The sequence below is a fragment of the Chlorocebus sabaeus genome, chromosome 10 (assembly GCF_047675955.1).
Source record: "Chlorocebus sabaeus isolate Y175 chromosome 10, mChlSab1.0.hap1, whole genome shotgun sequence".
Lineage (NCBI taxonomy): Eukaryota > Metazoa > Chordata > Mammalia > Primates > Cercopithecidae > Chlorocebus > Chlorocebus sabaeus.
Genome location: NC_132913.1, coordinates 84,728,835 through 84,747,827, shown reverse-complemented (window position 1 = coordinate 84,747,827; position 18,993 = coordinate 84,728,835). Strand labels below are relative to the sequence as shown.

Genomic DNA, 18,993 nt, shown 5'->3' with positions numbered 1-18,993 from the left:
GCTCACACCTGTAATCCCAGCACTTTGGGAAGCCAAGGTGGGTAGATCACGAGGTCTGGAGTTCACTTCTGGCCTGACCAAGATGGCAAAATCCCATCTCCAACTAAAACTACAAAAATTAACCAGGCGCAGTGGCGGGTGCCTGTAATCCCACCTACTCAGGAGGCTGAGGTAGGAGAATCGCCTGAATCCAGGTGGCAGAGGCTGCAGTGAGTTGAGGTCGCGCCACTGCACTCCAGCCTGGCCTGGGCAACAGAGTGAGACTCTGTCTCACAAAAAAAAAAAAAAAAAAGAAAGAAAGAAAGAAAGGAAGAAAGAAAGAAAGAAAGAGAGAGAGAGAGAGAAAGAAAAAAGAAAAACTAGCACCACCTTCTCAAAATCTTCCAAAAAATTGAAAAGGGGGGAATACTATCTAACTCATTCTATGATGCCATCATTGTCCTGACAGCAAAGCCAAACAAAGACACTATTAAAACTACAAACTGATATCCCTCATGAACACCAAAGCAAAATTCTCAATAAAATACCAGCAAATCAAATTCAGTAGCATATTAAAAGGTTTTTATACACCATGATCAAGTGGAATTTATTCCTGGAAAACAAGAAATACAAAAATGGTTTAACATCCAAAAAAAAAAAAAACAATATATTACATTAACAGAATGAATGGGCCGAGCATGGTGGCTCACACCTGTAATCCCAACACTCTGAGAAGCCGAGGTGGGTAGATCACAAGGTCAGGAGTTCGAGACCAGCCTGGCCAACATGGTGAAACTCCATCTCTACTAAAAATACAAAATTAGCCAGGTGTGGTGGCACACGCCTGTAATCCCAGCTAGGAGGCTGAGGCAGGAGAGTCACTTGAACCCAGGAGGTGGAGGTTGCAGTGAGTGAAGGTCATGCCATTGCACTCCAGCCTGGGCAAAAAGAGCAAAACCCAAACTTAAAAAAAAAAAGAAAAAAAACCCAGAATGAATGAAAAGGAAACACATGATGTTTTGGCCAGGCGTGGTGGCTCACACCTGTAATTCCAGCACTTTGGGAAGCTGAGGTTGGCGGATCATGAGGTCAAGAGATCAAGACCATCCTGGCCAACATGGTGAAACTCCATCTCTACTAAAAACACAAAAATTGGCTGGGTGTAGTGGCGCGTGCCTGTAGACCCAGTTACGCAGGAGGCTGACGCAGGAGAATTGCTTGAACCTGGGAGGCAGAGGTTGCAGTGAGCCGAGATCACACCACTGCACTGCAGCCTGGTGACAGAGTGAGACTGTCTCACAAACAAAAAAAAAGTAAGAAAAAGAAACACATGATCATCTCAATAGGTGCAGCAAAACCATCTGACAAAATTTAACACCATTTTATGATCTAAAAAGCACTGAATGAACTACAAATAAAGGAAACAACTTCAATATAATAAAGACCATATATGAAAAATCCATGGTGAACATCATACTCAACAGTGAAAAACTAAAAGCTCTCCTCTAAGATCAGGAAGAAGACAAAGATGCCCTCTTTCACCACTTTTATTCAAAGTAGTACTGAAAGGTCTAGCCAGAGCAATTAGGCAAGAAAAAGAAAGAAAACAGATCTAGATTGGAGAAGTAAAATTATCTGTTTGCAGATGACACGGTCTCATATGTAGAAAACCCTAAAGATTTCACATCCAAAACCCTGCAAGAATGAACAAATTCAACAAAGTAACATGACACTTCCCCCTATTTTTAAAGAAATAACCATCTGTACATTTTTCTTCAAAATTTAACCAATTTCTAGGCATAGAGCTAGATCTAGGTTTATATTCCTTTATCTTCCACAAGGCCTAACTCATTGCTAGGTATATAGTGAGAACCCAATAAATATTTGCTGACTGAACAGCACTTTTTCTTTTTTTTTTTTTGAGATAGGGTCTCACTCTGTCACCAGCCTGGAGTGCAGTGGCACAATCACAGCTCACCGTTTACCCTAACTCCTGGGCTCAAGCTATCCTCCCACCTCAGCCTCCTAAGTAGCTAGGACTACAGGTTCACACCACCTAGCCTAACGTTTTTCTTTTTTGCAGAGACAGGGTCTCACTATATTGTCCAGGCTGGTTTCAAACTCCCGGCCTCAAACTGATCCTCCCTCCTCGGCCTCCCAAAGTACTGAGATTACAGGTGTCAGCCACCACACCTAGATGGGTGGTTTTTAATGCTCCAATAATTCAACTATATGTCTCTTTTATTTTCTAAGATCTTCAAATGACATAATAAATCCAAATAGCTATCTACTTGTTTTTTGTTTTTTTTTTTTTTTTTTGAGACAAAGAGTCTTGCTCTGCCCCCCGGGCTGGAGTGCACTGGCGTGATCTCGGCTCACTGCAAGCTCCGCTGCCTGGGTTCACACCATTCTCCTGCCTCAGCCTCCCGAGTAGCTGGGACTACAGATGCCCAGCTAATTCTTTTGTATTTTCAGTAGAGACGGGGTTTCACCATACTAGCCAGAATGGTCTCGATCTCCTGACCTCGTGATCTGCCCACCTCGGCCTCCCAAAGTGCTGGGATTACAGGCATGAGCCACGACACCCAGCCAGCTATCTACTTTTATTATCTGGCTATCAAAATGAAGCCAAACAGCCTCGATTTATGGTATATTTTCCCTTTAAAAATGTTATCATCAGCCAGGGCAACATGGTGAAACCCCTTCTCTACAAAAAGGTTAGCCAGAAGTGGCAGTATGCACCTATAGTCCCAGCTACTTGGAAGGCTGAGGCAGAAGAATCAGCTGAGTCAAGGAAGTTGAGGCTACAGTGTGCCATGCTCGAGCCACTGCACTCCAGTTTAGGCAACAGAGTGAGACCCCATCTCAAAAAAAAAAAAAAAAAAAAAAAAAAGGACAAGTGCAGTGATTCACACTTGCAATCCCAGCACTTTGGGAGGCCATGAGGTCATGGGGGGTGGACTGCTTGAGCCCAGGAATTAAAGGTGGGCAACATGGCAAAACCCTGTCTCTACTAAAAATTCAAAACAAAAAAAATTTAACCGATGCCTAATCCAATACACTAGTATGCTCCAATGTATATTTTTTTATTTGCCCCTTAATGAAATTGTATTTTGGTTTTTTGTTTTTTTGTTTTGTTTTGTTTTGTTTTTTGAGACAGAGTCCCGCTGTTGGCCAGGCTGGGGTGCAGTGGCACAATCTCGGCTCACTGCAGCCTCCACCTCTTGGTTTCAAGTCATTCTCCTGCCTCAGCCTCCCAAGTAGCTGGGACTACAGGCGCGTGCTACTATGCCTGTCTAATTTTTTGTGTTTTTAGTAGAGACGGGGTTTCACCATGTTAGCCAGGATGGTCTCGATCTCATGACCTGGTGATCCGCCTGCCTCGGCCTCCCAAAGTGCTGGGATTACAGCTGTGAGCCATTGCACCTGGGCTATTTTTATTTTTTTAAGAGACAAGATCTTACTCTGTCACCCAGGTTGAAGTACAGTGGCACAATCATAGCTCATTAGACCCTTTAAGTAGGATCAAGTGATCCCTCCACCTCAGACACCCTAGCTACTGGCACTACAGGTGTGCACCACCATGCCTGGCTAATTTATCTTTTTGTAGAAACAGGGTTTTGCTATGTCACGCTGGTCTTGAACTCCTGGCCTCAAGTGATTGGCCTCCCACCTCAGCCTCCCAAAGTGCTGGCAGCCACAGTGCCCAGTTTAATATGCCATCTTAAAACAAAATGAGGGTTGACTAAACTTTTAAATAGGCATTCCATTAATTCAGTGGAATCTTGTCTATGCTAAAAGATGTAAGAATACTTAACTACATCAAAGAGGTAAAATGCTTAGGTTATTGGAGTTAAAGGAACTATTTTTTTTGTTTTATTTTGTGTAAGAGCACGCTTTATTGGCAAGCAGACTGCTGCACACTGACCAACACAGGCCACCCAATGGGCACTTACACATTGTACTCCAAAAGACACAGGGTGAAAAGAAACTGTTTTTATTACCTGTTGAACAGCTAGTGTACTGTCCATTTCATCAAAGGATTCATCAGGCCAATTATAGAAATCCTACGAAAATAAATTCACAGTTAAAGCACATACAAAATACTAGTATGATTAACATCAATTCTTAATAAAGATCCAAAGCTCACACTGGAGGGGAAGAAAAAACTTTTGCAATGTAATTACCAGTGAAATAAGGAAATAAATTTTATTCAATTTTTCTTTTTCAGGGACAGTGTCTCACTCTGTAGCCCATGCTGGTGTGCAGTGGCACAATCATAGCTCACTACAGCCTCAAACTCCTGGGTGTAAGCAATCATCCCACCTCAACCTCTCACCTTAGCCGCCCTATTCTTAGGATTATAGTCCTGACCCACTGTGTCTGGCTGTTTGGTTTTTAAATGAATATCAAGATTTTATTTAAATGAACTACAAATTATGTTTTTTCCAATCACAAATTCCTCAAATATAGCTCCCATAAACCTTTAATGTATTACTTAATTAGGGAGATAAGTCTATCTATCACTTTTTTGTTTATGATGGTTAAATATCTCTCAAAAAGTTACAATGAAAAAAGAAATCTCCAGACACTAAAAAGTAAATCAGATTTTTACCAAAAGAGAATAGCTAGCATTAGTAACTAATTTATAGCTCCATAAGTATTATTATGATGATGATGAGATGGGAGTCTCGTTCTGTCACCAGGCTGGAGTGCAGTCGTGCAATCTCAGCTCACTGCAACCTCTGCCTCCCGGGTTCAAGCGATTCTCCTGCCTCAGCCTCCCAAGTAGCTGGGACTACAGATGCGCACCACCACGTCCAGCTAATTTTTGTATTTTTTGTAGAGACAGGGTTTCACTATGTTGGCCAGGATGGTCTTGATCTCTTGACCTTGCGATCCGCCCACCTCGGCCTCCCAAAGTGCTGGGATTACAGGCCTGAGCCACCATGCCCGATGCATAAGTATTATTTTAAGAAGAAATTATAAATTATTCTTCTCATTCCAAATAGAGTTTTAAATTTCTAAATCAAAATATGGGCACCATTAAAAAGTAATCATGAGGCCGGGCATGGTGGCTTACACCACTAATTCTAGCACTTTGGGAGGCTGAGGCGGAAGGATCACTTGAGGTCAGGAGTTCGAGACCAGCCTGGCCAACATGATGAAACCCCATCTCTACTAAAAATACAAAAAATAGCCGGGCATGGGGGTGTGCGCCTGTAATCCCAACTACTCAGGAGGCTGAGGCAGGAGAACTGCTTGAACCAGGGAGGTGGAAGTTGTGGTCAATCAAGATCACACCACTGCACTCCAGCCTGGGTGACAGAGTGAGACTCCATCTCAAAAAAAAAAAAAAAAAGGTAATCACCCATGGGTACAAAAAAATAGAAAGAATGAATAAGCCCTAGTACTTGCTAGCACAACAGGGTGACTATAGTAAAAAACAATTTAATTGCACGTTTAAAAAAAGCTAAAAGAATCTAATTTTTTGCAACATAAAGGACAAATGCTTATGGTGATGGATACTCCATTTACCCCCCCCATGTGATTTTTTTTTTTTTTTTTTTTGGAGACGGAGTCTGGCTCTGTTGCCTAGGCTGGAGTGCAGTGGCCAGATCTCAGCTCACTGCAAGCTCCGCCTCCCAGGTGCACGCCATTCTCCTGCCTCAGCCTCCCAAGTAGCTGGGACTACAGACGCCCACCACCTCGCCCGGCTAGTTTTTTGTATTTTTTAGTAGAGACCGGGTTTCACCGTGTTAGCCAGGATGGTCTCGATCTCCTGACCTCGTGATCCGCCCGTCTCGGCCTCCCAGAGTGCTGGGATTACAGGCTTGAGCCACCGCGCCCGGCCTGATGTGATTATTATACATTGCATGCTTGTATCAAAATAGCTCATGTAACCTATAAATATATACACCTACTATATACCCACAAAAATTTTAAAAAGAGAAGTAAACATCCAAATAAACCAGCCTTCTATTAAAGGGAATATTTTTATTTCTTTTTTTTTTTTAAGAGATGAGGTCTCGCTTTGTTGTCCAGGTTAGTCTCAAACTTCTGATCACAATCAATCCTCTAGCTTCAGCCTCCCAAAGTGCTGGAATTATAAGCATGAGCCACCATGCCCGGCCTAAGGGGGATATTTTTATAGAGCATCTTGCCCTGGTTCTGGAACTATCTGTAGATAATACAGTTAACAGACATTCCCCTAAGTGATTAAGAACCTTTCCATTTGACTGATTTTTCAGCAAACTTTACCTATGTAAAGGTACCTCAGTAGGTAGCACAATGCCTGACACATAGTTGGAGCTCAAATATCTCTGAGGTAAAACTTGGTGGGGAGGGGGTAAGAGTAAACCAATAATCTATAAACCTGTATATAAACCTGTAAAAGCAATAAACAAAGATTAAGTCTCCAAAACCTTGAGCAAAAAAACCAAATAGGAAGAAAACACAGTGTATATAAAATGAATAAAAGTTTAGGCTAGGTGTGGTGGCTCACGCCTGTAATCTCAGCACTTTGGGAGGCCGAGGTGGGCAGATCATGAGGTCAGCAGATCAAGACCATCCTGGTTAACATGGTGAAACCCCGTCTCTACGAAAAAATACAAAAAATTAGCCGGGCGTGGTGGTGGGCCCGAACCCAGGAAGTGGAGCTTGCAGTGAGCCGAAAGTGCAGCACTGCACTCCAGCCTGGGAGACAGAGCAAGGCTCCGTCTCAAAAAAAAAGGTTTAAGTGCAAGGCATACTTATTGATATAATGCATATACAGTAAAAGTATACAGAAAAGGAATGATAGGGTAGAAGACAGAGAATGTCTTCCATAAGGATTCAATTATAATAGCAACATCCTTGTTCAGACAGTAGGTAATGAGGATACCTTTCTAAGTGTCCCAAACATTTCATCTTTTTTTAAATAGCTGGCCTATCTGTATGAAAATGAACTAATTTTATTAAAGGAAGATATCAGGAAATAAAACAATCTTCTGGAAATGGTTCCAGGATTCCTTTCCTTAGACATTGTCTAAATACTAAAGAGCAGTTTTAAAATTTTTCCTATATGATCTACACTAAATTTCTTTTTTCTTTTTTTTTTTTTTTTGAGATGGAGTCTCGCTCTGTCCCCCTGGCTGGAGTGCAGTGGCGCGATCTCGGCTCACTGCAAGCTCCGTCTCCCGGGATCAAGCCATTCTCCTGCCTCAGCCTTCTGAGTAGCTGGGACTACAGGCGCCCGCCACCACGCCCGGCTAGTTTTTTTTGTATTTTTAGTAGAGACGGGGTTTCACTGTGTTAGCCAGGATGGTCTCGATCTCCTGACCTTGTGATCCGCAAGCCTCGGCCTCCCAAAGTGCTGGGATTACAGGCGTGAGCCACCGTGCCCGGCCGATCTACACTAAATTTCTACCAATACTCTATTCTTTCCTTTTCAAAAAAAACTAAGAAAGTTTACAGAATATTGTTTTTAAAATATTAGAAAACACATGTAGTTATACAGTTGGCCCTCCATATCTGCAGGTTTCATCTGCAGATTCAATCAACCAGGAATTGAAAATGTTTCAGGGGATTAAAAAAATCCACAAAATGTTATATTGGTCATTATTCCCTAAATAATACAGTGTTAACAACTATTTATAGAACACTTGCATTGTATTAGGTATTAAGTAATCTAGAGTTGATTTAAACTATATAACAGAATGTGCATAGGTTATATGCAAACACTATGCCATTTTACATAGGAAACTTAAGCATCCTCAGATTTTGGTATGGGGTCAGGGTAGAGTTATCCTGGAGCCAATCCCCAGAGGACACCAAGGATGACTATATACAGAAAAGATGTTGCGAATGAAATGTTTTGCCTTATCATAACTGTGACATATTTTAGATGACTATGAGAGACACCAAAAATTCAGCTTAATAAAGATTCTCATCTAATCCAATCAACAAACATTTTTTGAAAACCAACTATGAAGCCTGGCGTGGTGGCTTGTACCTCTAATCCCAGCACTTTGGGAGGCTGAGGCGGGCAGATCACTTGAGGTCAGGAGTTCGAGACCAACCTGGCTAACACGCTGAAACCCCATCTCTACTAAAAATACAAAAAAAAATTAGCCGGACGTGGTGGAGGGCGCCTGTAGTCCCAGCTACTCGGGAGGCTGAGGCAGGAGAATGGCGTGCACCCGGGAGGTGGAGCTTGCAGTGAGCCAGATTGCGCCACTGCACTCCAGCCTGGGGGACAGAGGGAGACTCTTGACTCAACAACAACAACAACAAAAATTAGCCGGGCGAGGTGGCGGGTGCCTGTAATCCCAGCTACTTGGGAGGCTGAGGCAGGAGAATCATTTGAACCTGGGAGGCGGGGGTTGCAGGGAGCTGAGATCAGGCCACTGCACTCCAGCCTGGGGGCAACAAGAGCAAAACTCTGTCTCAAAAAGAAAAAAAAGAAAAAAGAATACCAACCAACTATGTGCCTATATTCCAGTCTAACCAACTTTTTTTTTAACGTAGGAAAATACTCCACCTACTCTTCTATAGTTTGTTTGTTTCTTTGAGACCGGGTTTTTTGCTCTTGTTACCCAGGCTGGAGTGCAATGGCACAATTCGGGCTCCCTGCAACCTCCGCCTCCCGGGTTCAAGGGATTCTCCTGCCTCAGCGTACTAAGTGGCTGGGATTACAGGCGCCCACCACCACGTCCAGCTAATGTTTTGTATTTTTAGTAGAGACGGGGTTTCATCATGTTGGCCAGGCTGGTCTTGAACTCCTGACCTCAGGTGATCCGCCTGCCTCCACCTCCCAAAGTGCTGGGATTATAGGTGTCAGCCACCGCACCCAGCCCTCTATTATACTTTTTAAATTGTTTTTCTTTTGACCCAATAGGGAAGGAGATATGGTTCTAAATATATCATTTTAGAACAGACCCATTTCACTAAAGGAAATTCATGTGATTAACAAGATAGGACAAACTATGGCCTAAGTAGTCTTTTTTATTTTTTATCCTTTTTCTGTTATATTTTATCTAACAACCCTGATCCATGACAAGGTGAAGAAGAAGAAAAAAGCTTTCTTCTGTGACTTACAGCAACATAGCAAGTCTATGTTAACGATATTAGTTGAAATATTTTATTCTCTAACCTTTCAAAATTAAGAACTTACGAATAAATGACTCTCATAATATGAACACAAAAGTCTACTTCTGAACATAAAAATGTAATCAGAAACAATGTTTCCACAGAATAAGATGTAAAGGTATCTGAGAAAAGCATTTGGAAGTAAAGTGTGGAAACAGTAAAAAAAAAAAAAAAAAAAAAAGCAAATATATGTAACGCATAAATTTCCAGTAGTATGAAAACAAAACTGTAGTAGGAGTAAATTGACAGTTTAATGTGACTCCAAAATAAGACTTTAAAATTTTCTCTAAAATTCAGCACTAGAAGCAGTTTGTTAAAGAGAAAAGGTCACCAGTGAATTAACACTCAGATGATGTATCTTGGGCAAATCCAGTTAATTCTCTTGGGCTTCAGTGTCCTTATCCGTAACATGAATCGGGGAAGGTAATCAATACCTGTATGCCCCCTTCGAAAGGTGTTCTTTCCATAATTCTGTATAACAAATTAGAATCTATTCTCAGACATACAATCATAGCTCCATGGTTATTTTGTTTCCATTTTCATTTGCATCACTTTTTAACATTTTATAAACACATCTCTTTCGATTTCAGAGCATCTAGTCTATAGCAAGCCATTTCGGCTAGCAGAGTATTAATCAGCTCAAGTCTGGATGCCAATTTGATTTTTTTTTTTTTTTAAATGTGAGGCATCCCATCTTTTCCAAACCCTAAGAACCAAGGCCTAATCAAACACCAATTTACCACACATAATGCCCTACAAAAATGCTGACAAAATTATAATCAGTTCATTCTCTGACTACGCTTCACGCATATTAGCAAGGAATGACATCTAACAAGTCACAACTTGGTGATGAGAACTTGCTGGACCAGAGAACAGCTCCAGGGAAAGCGGCAGGGAGAGGTGGTTAAAGGGAAACAACGAGAATATTGGCACCCGGATCCGGCTAGACAAGCGGGATGGCAGGAGACGGGCAGGTACGTCCCAGGCCAGGTAGGAACTGGACGCCGGGTCGAGGTAGGCTGTGTTTACACCCTCTCCAAACCTCAGCGGCCCCAACCTTCAGGAAACCCCAGGGGTCTCCACCGGGCTGGTCGCGCCCCTCCAATGCTAGTCAGCTGGGGCTCCGGGTCAAAGCGAAAAGAAGCTGTTGCTGCCGACAGGCTCGCAGCCCAGGGCTTCGGCAGGCAGGTACCACCCGCAGCCCCCACCCGCCCCTCACGCCTACCCCTGGGTCGGAGCTCCGCAGGCCTCACGGTGGCCGCCACCGCCTCAACCAAATTGAGGGGCTGCAGCTCCGGAAGAGCAGGCCGGGCACCAGTGCCCCAGCCCGCCCGCCTGCCGCCTAGGCCCAACCTCCCCGCAGTGGCGGCCAGCTTCCGGGCGCGGCACTGCTCGGCACCTACTTGCCCGACAGGAAAGGTGCGGACGTGGTACCTGCGCCTTGGTGCCCGGCCTGTTCCGCCTCAGCACTGCCGTCCCCTCCGCCATGACCATAGTGCCAGCGTCTAGGCGGCTGGAGTCGGTACCCGGATGTAGGGACTGCAGCCTGCGCAGGAGGCGGGGCAGAGCGGCGCTCTGCGTCTGGGAGGAGGAGCCGCCGCTGACGGAACAGCCGCAGCCTGCGCGGAGCAGGACGGGAGAACTGGGAGCCGGCGGGTAGAAGAAGCAGGGTAGGCGGAGGGAGAGTGCAAACGGGGAACAGCCGGACGGCGTTGGGCGGCGACTGGCAGGTACTGAGGCACCGGAAGGCGGGAGCCACGAGCCTCTTTGCGAGGTCTGCGGAGCGGTTTTGAAAGGTCGTGATCGCGGCAACTGCTGCGGCAGTGTGCACGGCTGCGTTGCAAGTTGGTATGGGCTCTTGTTAGTTACGCGGGAAGAACGGACTTCGTACAGTGGCGGCCATTTCAGTAAACCCACGTGCAAGCAAATACGTAGAGAACCCTAATTCTGTCCCAGAAGCCACCTAAGGAATCAGGGTAGAAAACAGGCCAGCAGTCTGGGGAAATTCCAAAGAACCTGCGTGAAATCGACCCAATCTGAAATCAGACTAGGGATTTCAGTGTCAGTGTTATTTCCGCCATCCGGCGACTTAAAAGCCAAGGACTTTTTCAATGACAAGTTTGTTTACGTCGATGAAAGACGCAGATGTCAATTACGTGACCTGAAGAGTGGGCATCTGGTTTTGTGAATTAGGTAGACAGATATAGCTCGTGTTTTTCAAGTCAGAAGCAGGAGGAGGAAATTAGTAGTCCTTGATATACTTCACGTCTTACAGGATTCCACATTTCCTTTGTTGCACATTTCAAGTGTTCTCTCTTAAGAAACCACAGCATTTTCGCAAACTTTTTTTCCTGCTTAGAATCCTTGAATCTTTTATCTGGGCTGAGGGAGGCCTTGGGATATCAGATGGAAAGACAGTTCAAAAAGTAAAAAACGCATACAGTAGCATGATTTCCAAAAGAAGAAAACATCAAATGTCCTTAGAAGGTGTATGAGAATGCTCAGGGAAGAAACGGAATTTGTTGAGTGGGTCTCTAGCTGAGTAATTGTCAGTGACTTAGAACTAGGCTTTGAAGGGTTTAACAACAGGAAGTTGGTTCTCTGGAAGATGTATTGACTGGTAACTTCAAGAATAGGGACTTAATTTTGCCCTCCCAGCACCAGCGTCTACATATGAAAAGATTTATTCGTTCAACAGATACTCATTAAGCCCCACTCTATGGTAGGCGCTAAGGTACAACTATGATAAAGCTCCGTCCTTCACTACAAATTGCTTTGACTCCAGCAACAGAGACGTGCAAATCACAAATTCGTATAAGGGTTAAGTACTCCTTATCTTAAATGCTTGGGACCAAAACACTTTCAGATTTCTGATTATTTTGGATTTTAGAATATTTGCATATACATAATGAGATTTCTTGGGGATGGAACCTAAGTTTAAACATGAAATGCATTTGTTTCCTATACACTTTACACACATAGCCTGAAGTTACTTTTATACAATACTTTAAATAGGCCAGGAACGGTGGGTCACACCTGTAATCCCAGCACTTTGGGAGGCCAAAGGGGGCAGATCACTCGAGGTCAGGAGTTTGAGACCAGCCTGGTCAACATGGTAAAATCCCATCACTACTAAAAATACAAAAATTAGCCAGGTGTGGTGGCGGGCGCCTGTAAAACTTCAAATAATTTTGTGCGTGAAACAAAGTTTTGACTGCGACCTGTTACAGAAGGTCAGGTATGGAATTTTCCACCTGTGGCATCATGTGGATGTTCAAAGTTTCAGATCTGAGAACATTTCAGATTATGGACTTTTCAGATTATGGATGCTCAACTTGTATTAGATACAGTGAGAGCCTAGGACAAGTGACACCTAAATGTTACCTCCCTTAGAGAGATGGTTTGGGTCTGTGAGAGTCTCAGGGAGGCCTCTTGGTCTATGGATGACTCACCTCACTTACTGCAAGGATTAAGTTTACATTTCCCAGATTGTGTGGTATCTCCCTGAGCTGTAAATAGTCACCTATACTTGAATGGGATCGTCTTCACCTTCTCTTAATTCCAGATTTATTAAAACGTTTCAACCCATCTGAAACAAACAAAAAAACATGAATGAGTAGATGTTAAATTCGGGAACAAAATGCACATTCATTGTTTTTGAAAAGTCCAATAAAGTTGCATTCTGATGTCAACCCTGGCCTTGTTCACAGGAAGGACCTTGTTCTTTAGGGATGGAATGTTTCTAGCTGATAACCTTCATATTTTCATTCTTCTTTCAGCCTGTAGATTATGTACCTCCAAACAAGACCAATTTTATAACTAGGGTTAATTTGTCTGGGGTAGGAAGAGAGAGAATAGAAAAACAAAAAGCATGATTAGCAATAACAGTTACATGAAATACTTGAATATTTCAGGTAAAGGAGGAGCCATCTGTTTAAAGCCTATATGCACCAATAGGAATAGCTCTGGACTGAGATTCAGAAAATCTAGATTTGTGGGGAAGAGAAAGAGAGATCAGACTGTTACTGTGTCTATATAGAAAGAAGTAGACATAAGAGACTCCATTTTGTTCTGTATTTGAGATGCTGTTAATCTGTGACCCTACCCCCAACCTTGTCCTTGCAAGAGACATGTGCTATGGTGACTCAAGGTTTAAAGAATTTTTGGGCTGTGCAGGGTGTGCTTTGTTAAACAAGTGCCTGCAGGCAGCTTGCTGGTTAAAAGTCATCACCATTCTCTTAATCTCAAGTACCCAGGAATATGCATACTACCAAAGGTCTCAGGGACCTCTGCCTAGGAAAGCTAGGTATTGTCCAAGGTTTCTCCCCATGTAATAGTCTGAAATATGGCCTCGTGGGAAGAGAAAGACCTAATCATCCCCCAGCCTGACACCCTTGAAGGGTCTGTGCTGAGGAGGACTAGTGCAAGAGGAAAGAAGGCCTCTTGGCAGTTGTTGGCAGTTTGAGATAGAGAAAACATCTGTCTCCTGCCCGTCCCTGGGCAATGGAACATCTCAGTGTAAAACCTGATTGTATGTTCTGTTTACTGAGAAAGGAGAAAACTGCCTTAGGGCGAAGGGTGGGCCTTGCTAGGGCAATGCTGCTGTTTATGTACTAAAAAGGTTTATGGAGATGTTTGCATATGCATGTCAAGGCACAGCATTTTTCCTTAAACTTATTCATGTTACAGAGATCTTTATTCATATATCTTACTGCTGACTTTCTCCCTGCAATGACCCTATTGTCTTGCCACTTCCTTTTCTTTTTTTTTTTTTTTTTTTTTGAGACGGAGTCTCGCTCTGTCGCCCAGGCTGGAGTGCAGTGGCCAGATCTCAGCTCACTGCAAGCTCCGCCTTCCGGGTTCACGCCATTCTCCTGCCTCAGCCTCCTGAGCAGCTGGGACTACAGGCGCCCGCCACCTCGCCCGGCTATTTTTTTTGTATTTAGTAGAGACGGGGTTTCACCGGGTTAGCAAGGATGGTTTCGATCTCCTGACCTCGTGATCCGCCCGTCTTGGCCTCCCAAAGTACTGGGATTACAGGCTTGAGCCACCGTGCCTGGCCGCCACTTCCTTTTCTTTAAGATGGTAAAGATGATTATCAATAAATACTAAGGGAACTCAGAGACCGGTGCCGGCGTGGGTCCTCTGTATGCTGAGCGCCGGTCCCCTGGGCCCACCTTTTCTTTCTCTATACTTTGTCTGTGTGTCTCATTTCTTTTCTCAAGTCTCTCATTCCACCTAACGAGAAACGCCCTCCACAGGTGTGAAGGGGCAGGCCACCCCTTCATAGATTCTCTTGCCTGTTAACTGTAAGACATTGAACAAGCTATCAAATAAATGTTTCTTCATGTGTAATGAAGATTGTGCATAGCAGTTCTTTCCCTCTGCCCCATAAAGTATGAAAGCAAGCATAAAATTAAATATGGAACTCTTGAAGTTTTAGAAGAAAATATTTTATAAAGCGAAAGTATCATAAGCAATTTCTTTTTTTTTTTTTAATTTTTATTTTTTGAGATGGAGTCTTGCTCTGTCGCCCAGGCTGGAGTGCAGTGGCCGGATCTCAGCTCACTGCAAGCTCCGCCTCCCGGGTTTACGCCATTCTCCTGCCTCAGCCTCCGAGTAGCTGGGACTACAGGCGCCCGCCACCTCGCCCGGCTAGTTTTTTGTATTTTTTAGTAGAGACGGGGTTTCACCGGGTTAGCCAGGATGGTCTCGATCTCCTGACCTTGTGATCCACCCGTCTCGGCCTCCCAAAGTGCTGGGATTACAGGCTTGAGCCACTGCACCCGGCCAGCAATTTCAAATTATCCATGAGCTTCAAATCATTGACACATTAAAAAAAATTATCCAATATGAAATTCACTTTGGGGAATTTTTAAATCCAAGTAAAAGAGTTAATGCAGGCCAGGTGCGGTGACTCAAGCCTGTAATCCCAGCACTTTGGGAGGCCGAGGTGGGCAGATCACATGGTCGGGTTCAAGTCCAGCCTGGCCAACATAGTGAAATCCCCATCTCTACTAAAAAAAAATACAAAAATTAGCTGGGCACAGTGGTGCGCACCTGTAGTCCCAGCTACTCGGGAGGCTGAGGCAAGAGAATCGCTTGAACCTGGGAAGCAGAGATTGCAGTGAGCTGAGATTGAGCCACTGCACTCCAGTCTGGGTAACAGAGTGAGACTCCATCTCAAAAAAAAAAAAAAGAGTTGATGCATATTATATGCAAGGCACTGGGCTAAGTGCTGAAAAACACGAAGATATATAAGACAAGCTTTCCTCAAAGAGCCTTGAAATTAATGGGAAAGCATCTTATGTAGATTACTACAGTATAAGGCTGAACGCCTTAAGTATTGAAGCAGCCCCTTTCACATGCCCTTTGCAAACAGACTCTGATCTTGCTCAGTGTTCATCTCTCACCCTATGACCAGGGAAAGGTAAACTCATGTCTAGCTGAGGGATAAATTCCTGTTGGTCTAAGTGTGAAAAGGCCAGACTCTGTGGTTCACACCTATAATTCCAGCACTTTGGGGGGCTGAGATGAGAAGATTGCTTGAGCCCAGGAGTTCAAGACCAGTCTGGGCAACATAGTATGACCCCCCCCCCCCCCCACACACACACACCCATCTCTACAAAAAAATACAAAAATTAGCTGGGCATGGTGGCACACACCTGTAGTCCGAGCTACTCAGGAGGCTGAGATGGGAGGATTGCTTCACCCTGGGAGTTCAAGGCTGCAGTGAGCCATGATTGCACCACTGCACTCTAGCCTGTGTGGCAGAGTGAGATCCTGTCTCAAAAAAATTACAAAGTAAAATAAAGCAAAGCAAAGAAATGTGAAACGTTGTGATGAAGCACTTTGGAGAAAGATTCACTTGCTCTTCAGAAGATACCAAAAGAGATGCTCTCTTTTTTCTGCCAATGGATATTGCCCAATATGGGCCTGCAGCAGCCATTTTGGCTTAAAGGAAGCCAGTCTAAAAGCAAAATTGGCACACTGTGAATGATGTATGTAGTTGGAATGTGTCTTAAAGTATGGATAGCATTTATGTGCAGAGCTACAGGAGATTTCATTACAAGCCAAGCAAAGTTGAAGCAGCAGGGAAGCATGGGAACGTATATTCACAGTTGAACAAGTCAGTGCCTATGTTTCATACATCTTCAACAAATTATTTGAACATTATTCTCTCTCTGTTTTTGTTTTGTTTTGTTTTGTTTTCTTGAGACGGAGTCTCACTCTATCACCAGGCTGAAGTGCAGTGGCGTGATCTCGGCTCACTGCAACCTCCGCCTCCTGGGTTCAAGCGATTGCCCTGCCTCAGCCTCCCAAGTAGCTGGGAATACAGGCGTGCACCACTACGCCAGACTGATTTTTTGTATTTTAGTAGAGACGGGGTTTCACCACGTTGGCCAGGATGGTCTCGATTTCCTGACCTCGTGATCCGTCTGCCTTAGCCTCCCAAGTGTTGGGATTACAGGCATGAGCCACCACACCCGGCCCTTTTTTTTTTTTTTTTTTTTTTTTAAGAGATCGTCTCACTTTGTTGCCCAGGCTGGTCTCAAACGCCTGGCCTCAAAGGATCCTCCTGCCTTGGCCTCTCAAAATGCTGGTATTACAGGTGTGAGACACTGGGCTTTATCCTTTTTCTTCCCCCTTGAGACAGTGTCTTGTGCTCTTGCCCAGGCTGGAGTGTAGTGGCATGATCACCACTCACTACAGCCTTGACCTCCTAGGCTCAAGTGATCCTCACTTCAGCCTCCCAAAGTGCTGGGATTACAGGTGTGAGCCACTGTGCCTAGCCTGTCTTTATTTTCTTGATAACACTAATGTGTATCTAAAATCATGCTATTTATTTAGTTGTTTCTGGTGTGCTTCCCCCATCTTATTCATCCCTGTATATCCAGTGCTTAGAACAGTGCCTAGCACATATTCAGAAAATGAGTGACTTAAAAATACTATAATACCGTAGAACTTAAAGTGTAATTAAAATAAATAAATAAAAATAAAAATAAATAAAAATAAAAATACTATAATAAACTAGCCTTTTGAACTGACATTCAAGTAAGTAAATAACCATTCATGTTTTTCCAAGTCATGTCTTCAGGCTAAATGAGACTGAAAGGGCATTCTTTTGTTTTTTTTGTTTTTTGTTTTTTTGGTTTTTTTTGATACGGAGTCTCGCTCTGTTGCCCAGGCTGGAGTGCAGTGGCTCAATCTTGGCTCACTGTAAGCTGCGTCTCCCAGATTCACGCCATTCTCCTGCCTCAGCCTCCCAAGTAGCTGGGACTACAGGCACCTGCCACCGCACCCAGCTAACTTTTTGTATTTTTAGTAGACACGGTGTTTCACCATGTTAGCCAGGATGGTCTCGATCTCCTGACATCATGATCCACCCACCTCGGCCTCCCAAAGTGCTGGGATTACAGGCGTGAGCCACTGCGCCCAGCCTCTGAAAGGGCATTTTGCAAGCGAAATTTTAAGTGTCTTAAAGAATTAGGCTTAATCTATAAGAGGATAGGGGAATTTTAACCATTTCTTACATCTTTTAACAGGAAAATCTACAGATGGAGCCAAAATCAAAAAAAAATTTTTTTTTTTTAAAGAAAAACCCAAACTATAAAAATACCTAAAGAAACCGTGGAAGAAACTTCAAGTTTTGGAGAAGACTTTTCAGAGTTTAATATCATACCCAGAAGCCATAAAGAAAAACATTTAATAATTCAAATACACCAAACTGACTTTCTACAAGCGCAAGGCATAAACAAAATCAAAACTCAAATGACAAACTAGAAGGAAGAAAAACCACAAAGAACTAATTTCTTTAATAAATAAAAGTCATAAAAGATCAAGCACTTAGTCAAAAAATAGGCAGAAGATATTAAGTGAATAGGAATAACCAGTTAACAAGGGTAAGCAAGGTGGCTCGTGCCTGTAATCTCAGCACTTTGAGAGGCTGAGGTGGGCAGATCGCTTGAGTCCAGAAGTTCAAGACCAGCCTGAGCAACATGGCAAAACCCTCTCTCTACAAAAATTAGATGGGCATAGTAGCATGCATCTGTAGTCCCGGCTGCTTGGTAGGCTGAGGTGAGAGGATCACCTGAGCCCAGGACGTCAAGGCTGTAGTGAGCCGTAATGGTGCCACTGCACTCTAGCCTGGGCGACAGACAAGACCGTGTCTCAAAAAAAAAGTCTTAAACACATACAATGCTCATCCTCATTCATCATGATAAAGAGTAAAATTATCAGATTGGCGAAATAAGAACTTTATAACATCCTGCATTATAGAAAGAAGAAAAAAAAATACATTGCTAGTAGGACTGTTTTTTTGAGACGGAGTCCCACTGTATCGCCCAGGCTGGAGTGCAGTGGCGCAATCTCTGGTAATTGCAAGCTCCGCCTCCTGGGTTCACGCCATTCTCCTGCCTCAGCCTCCAAAGTAGCTGGGACTACAGGCACCTGCCACCACACCTGGTTTATTTTTTGTATTTTTTTTTTTTTTTTTTTTTTTTTAGTAGAGACGGGTTTCACTGTGTTAGCCAGGTTGGTCTCGATTTCCTGACCTCGTGATCCGCCCACCTCGGCCTCCCAAAGTGCTGGGATTACAGGTGTGAGCCACCATGCCTGGCCGTTAGTAGGACTGTTAATTGATGGACCTTTTGGCTGGGCGCAGTGGCTCACGCCTGTAATCCCAGCACTCTCAAGGTGGGTGGATCACCTGAGATCAGGAGTTTGAGACCAGCCTGGTCAACATGGTGAAATCTCATCTCTACTAAAAATACAAAATTAGCCAGGTGTGGTGGCGGGCACCTGTAATCCCAGCTACTCTGGAGGCTGAGATAAGAGAATCGCTTGAACCCAGGAGGTGGAGGTTGCAGTGAGCCAAGATCGTGC

At 43.8% G+C, this 18,993-nt stretch overlaps 1 protein-coding gene across 3 annotated transcripts in view; it reads right to left on the bottom strand.

The window, feature by feature from the left end:
• Window positions 1–18,993, bottom strand: part of MOB4 (MOB family member 4, phocein) — a 54,732-nt gene that overhangs the window by 25,290 nt on the left and 10,449 nt on the right. The window contains exons 1-2 of one of the 3 annotated variants that reach the window (XM_007965744.3): window positions 10,543–10,803; window positions 3,984–4,046 (exon numbers count right to left, since the gene is read on the bottom strand). In XM_007965744.3, coding sequence (XP_007963935.1) covers window positions 3,984–4,046; window positions 10,543–10,602 — 123 coding nt within the window. In that variant the 5' untranslated portion in view covers window positions 10,603–10,803. The other 2 variants (XM_007965746.3, XM_007965749.3) reach the window with 2 other exon arrangements.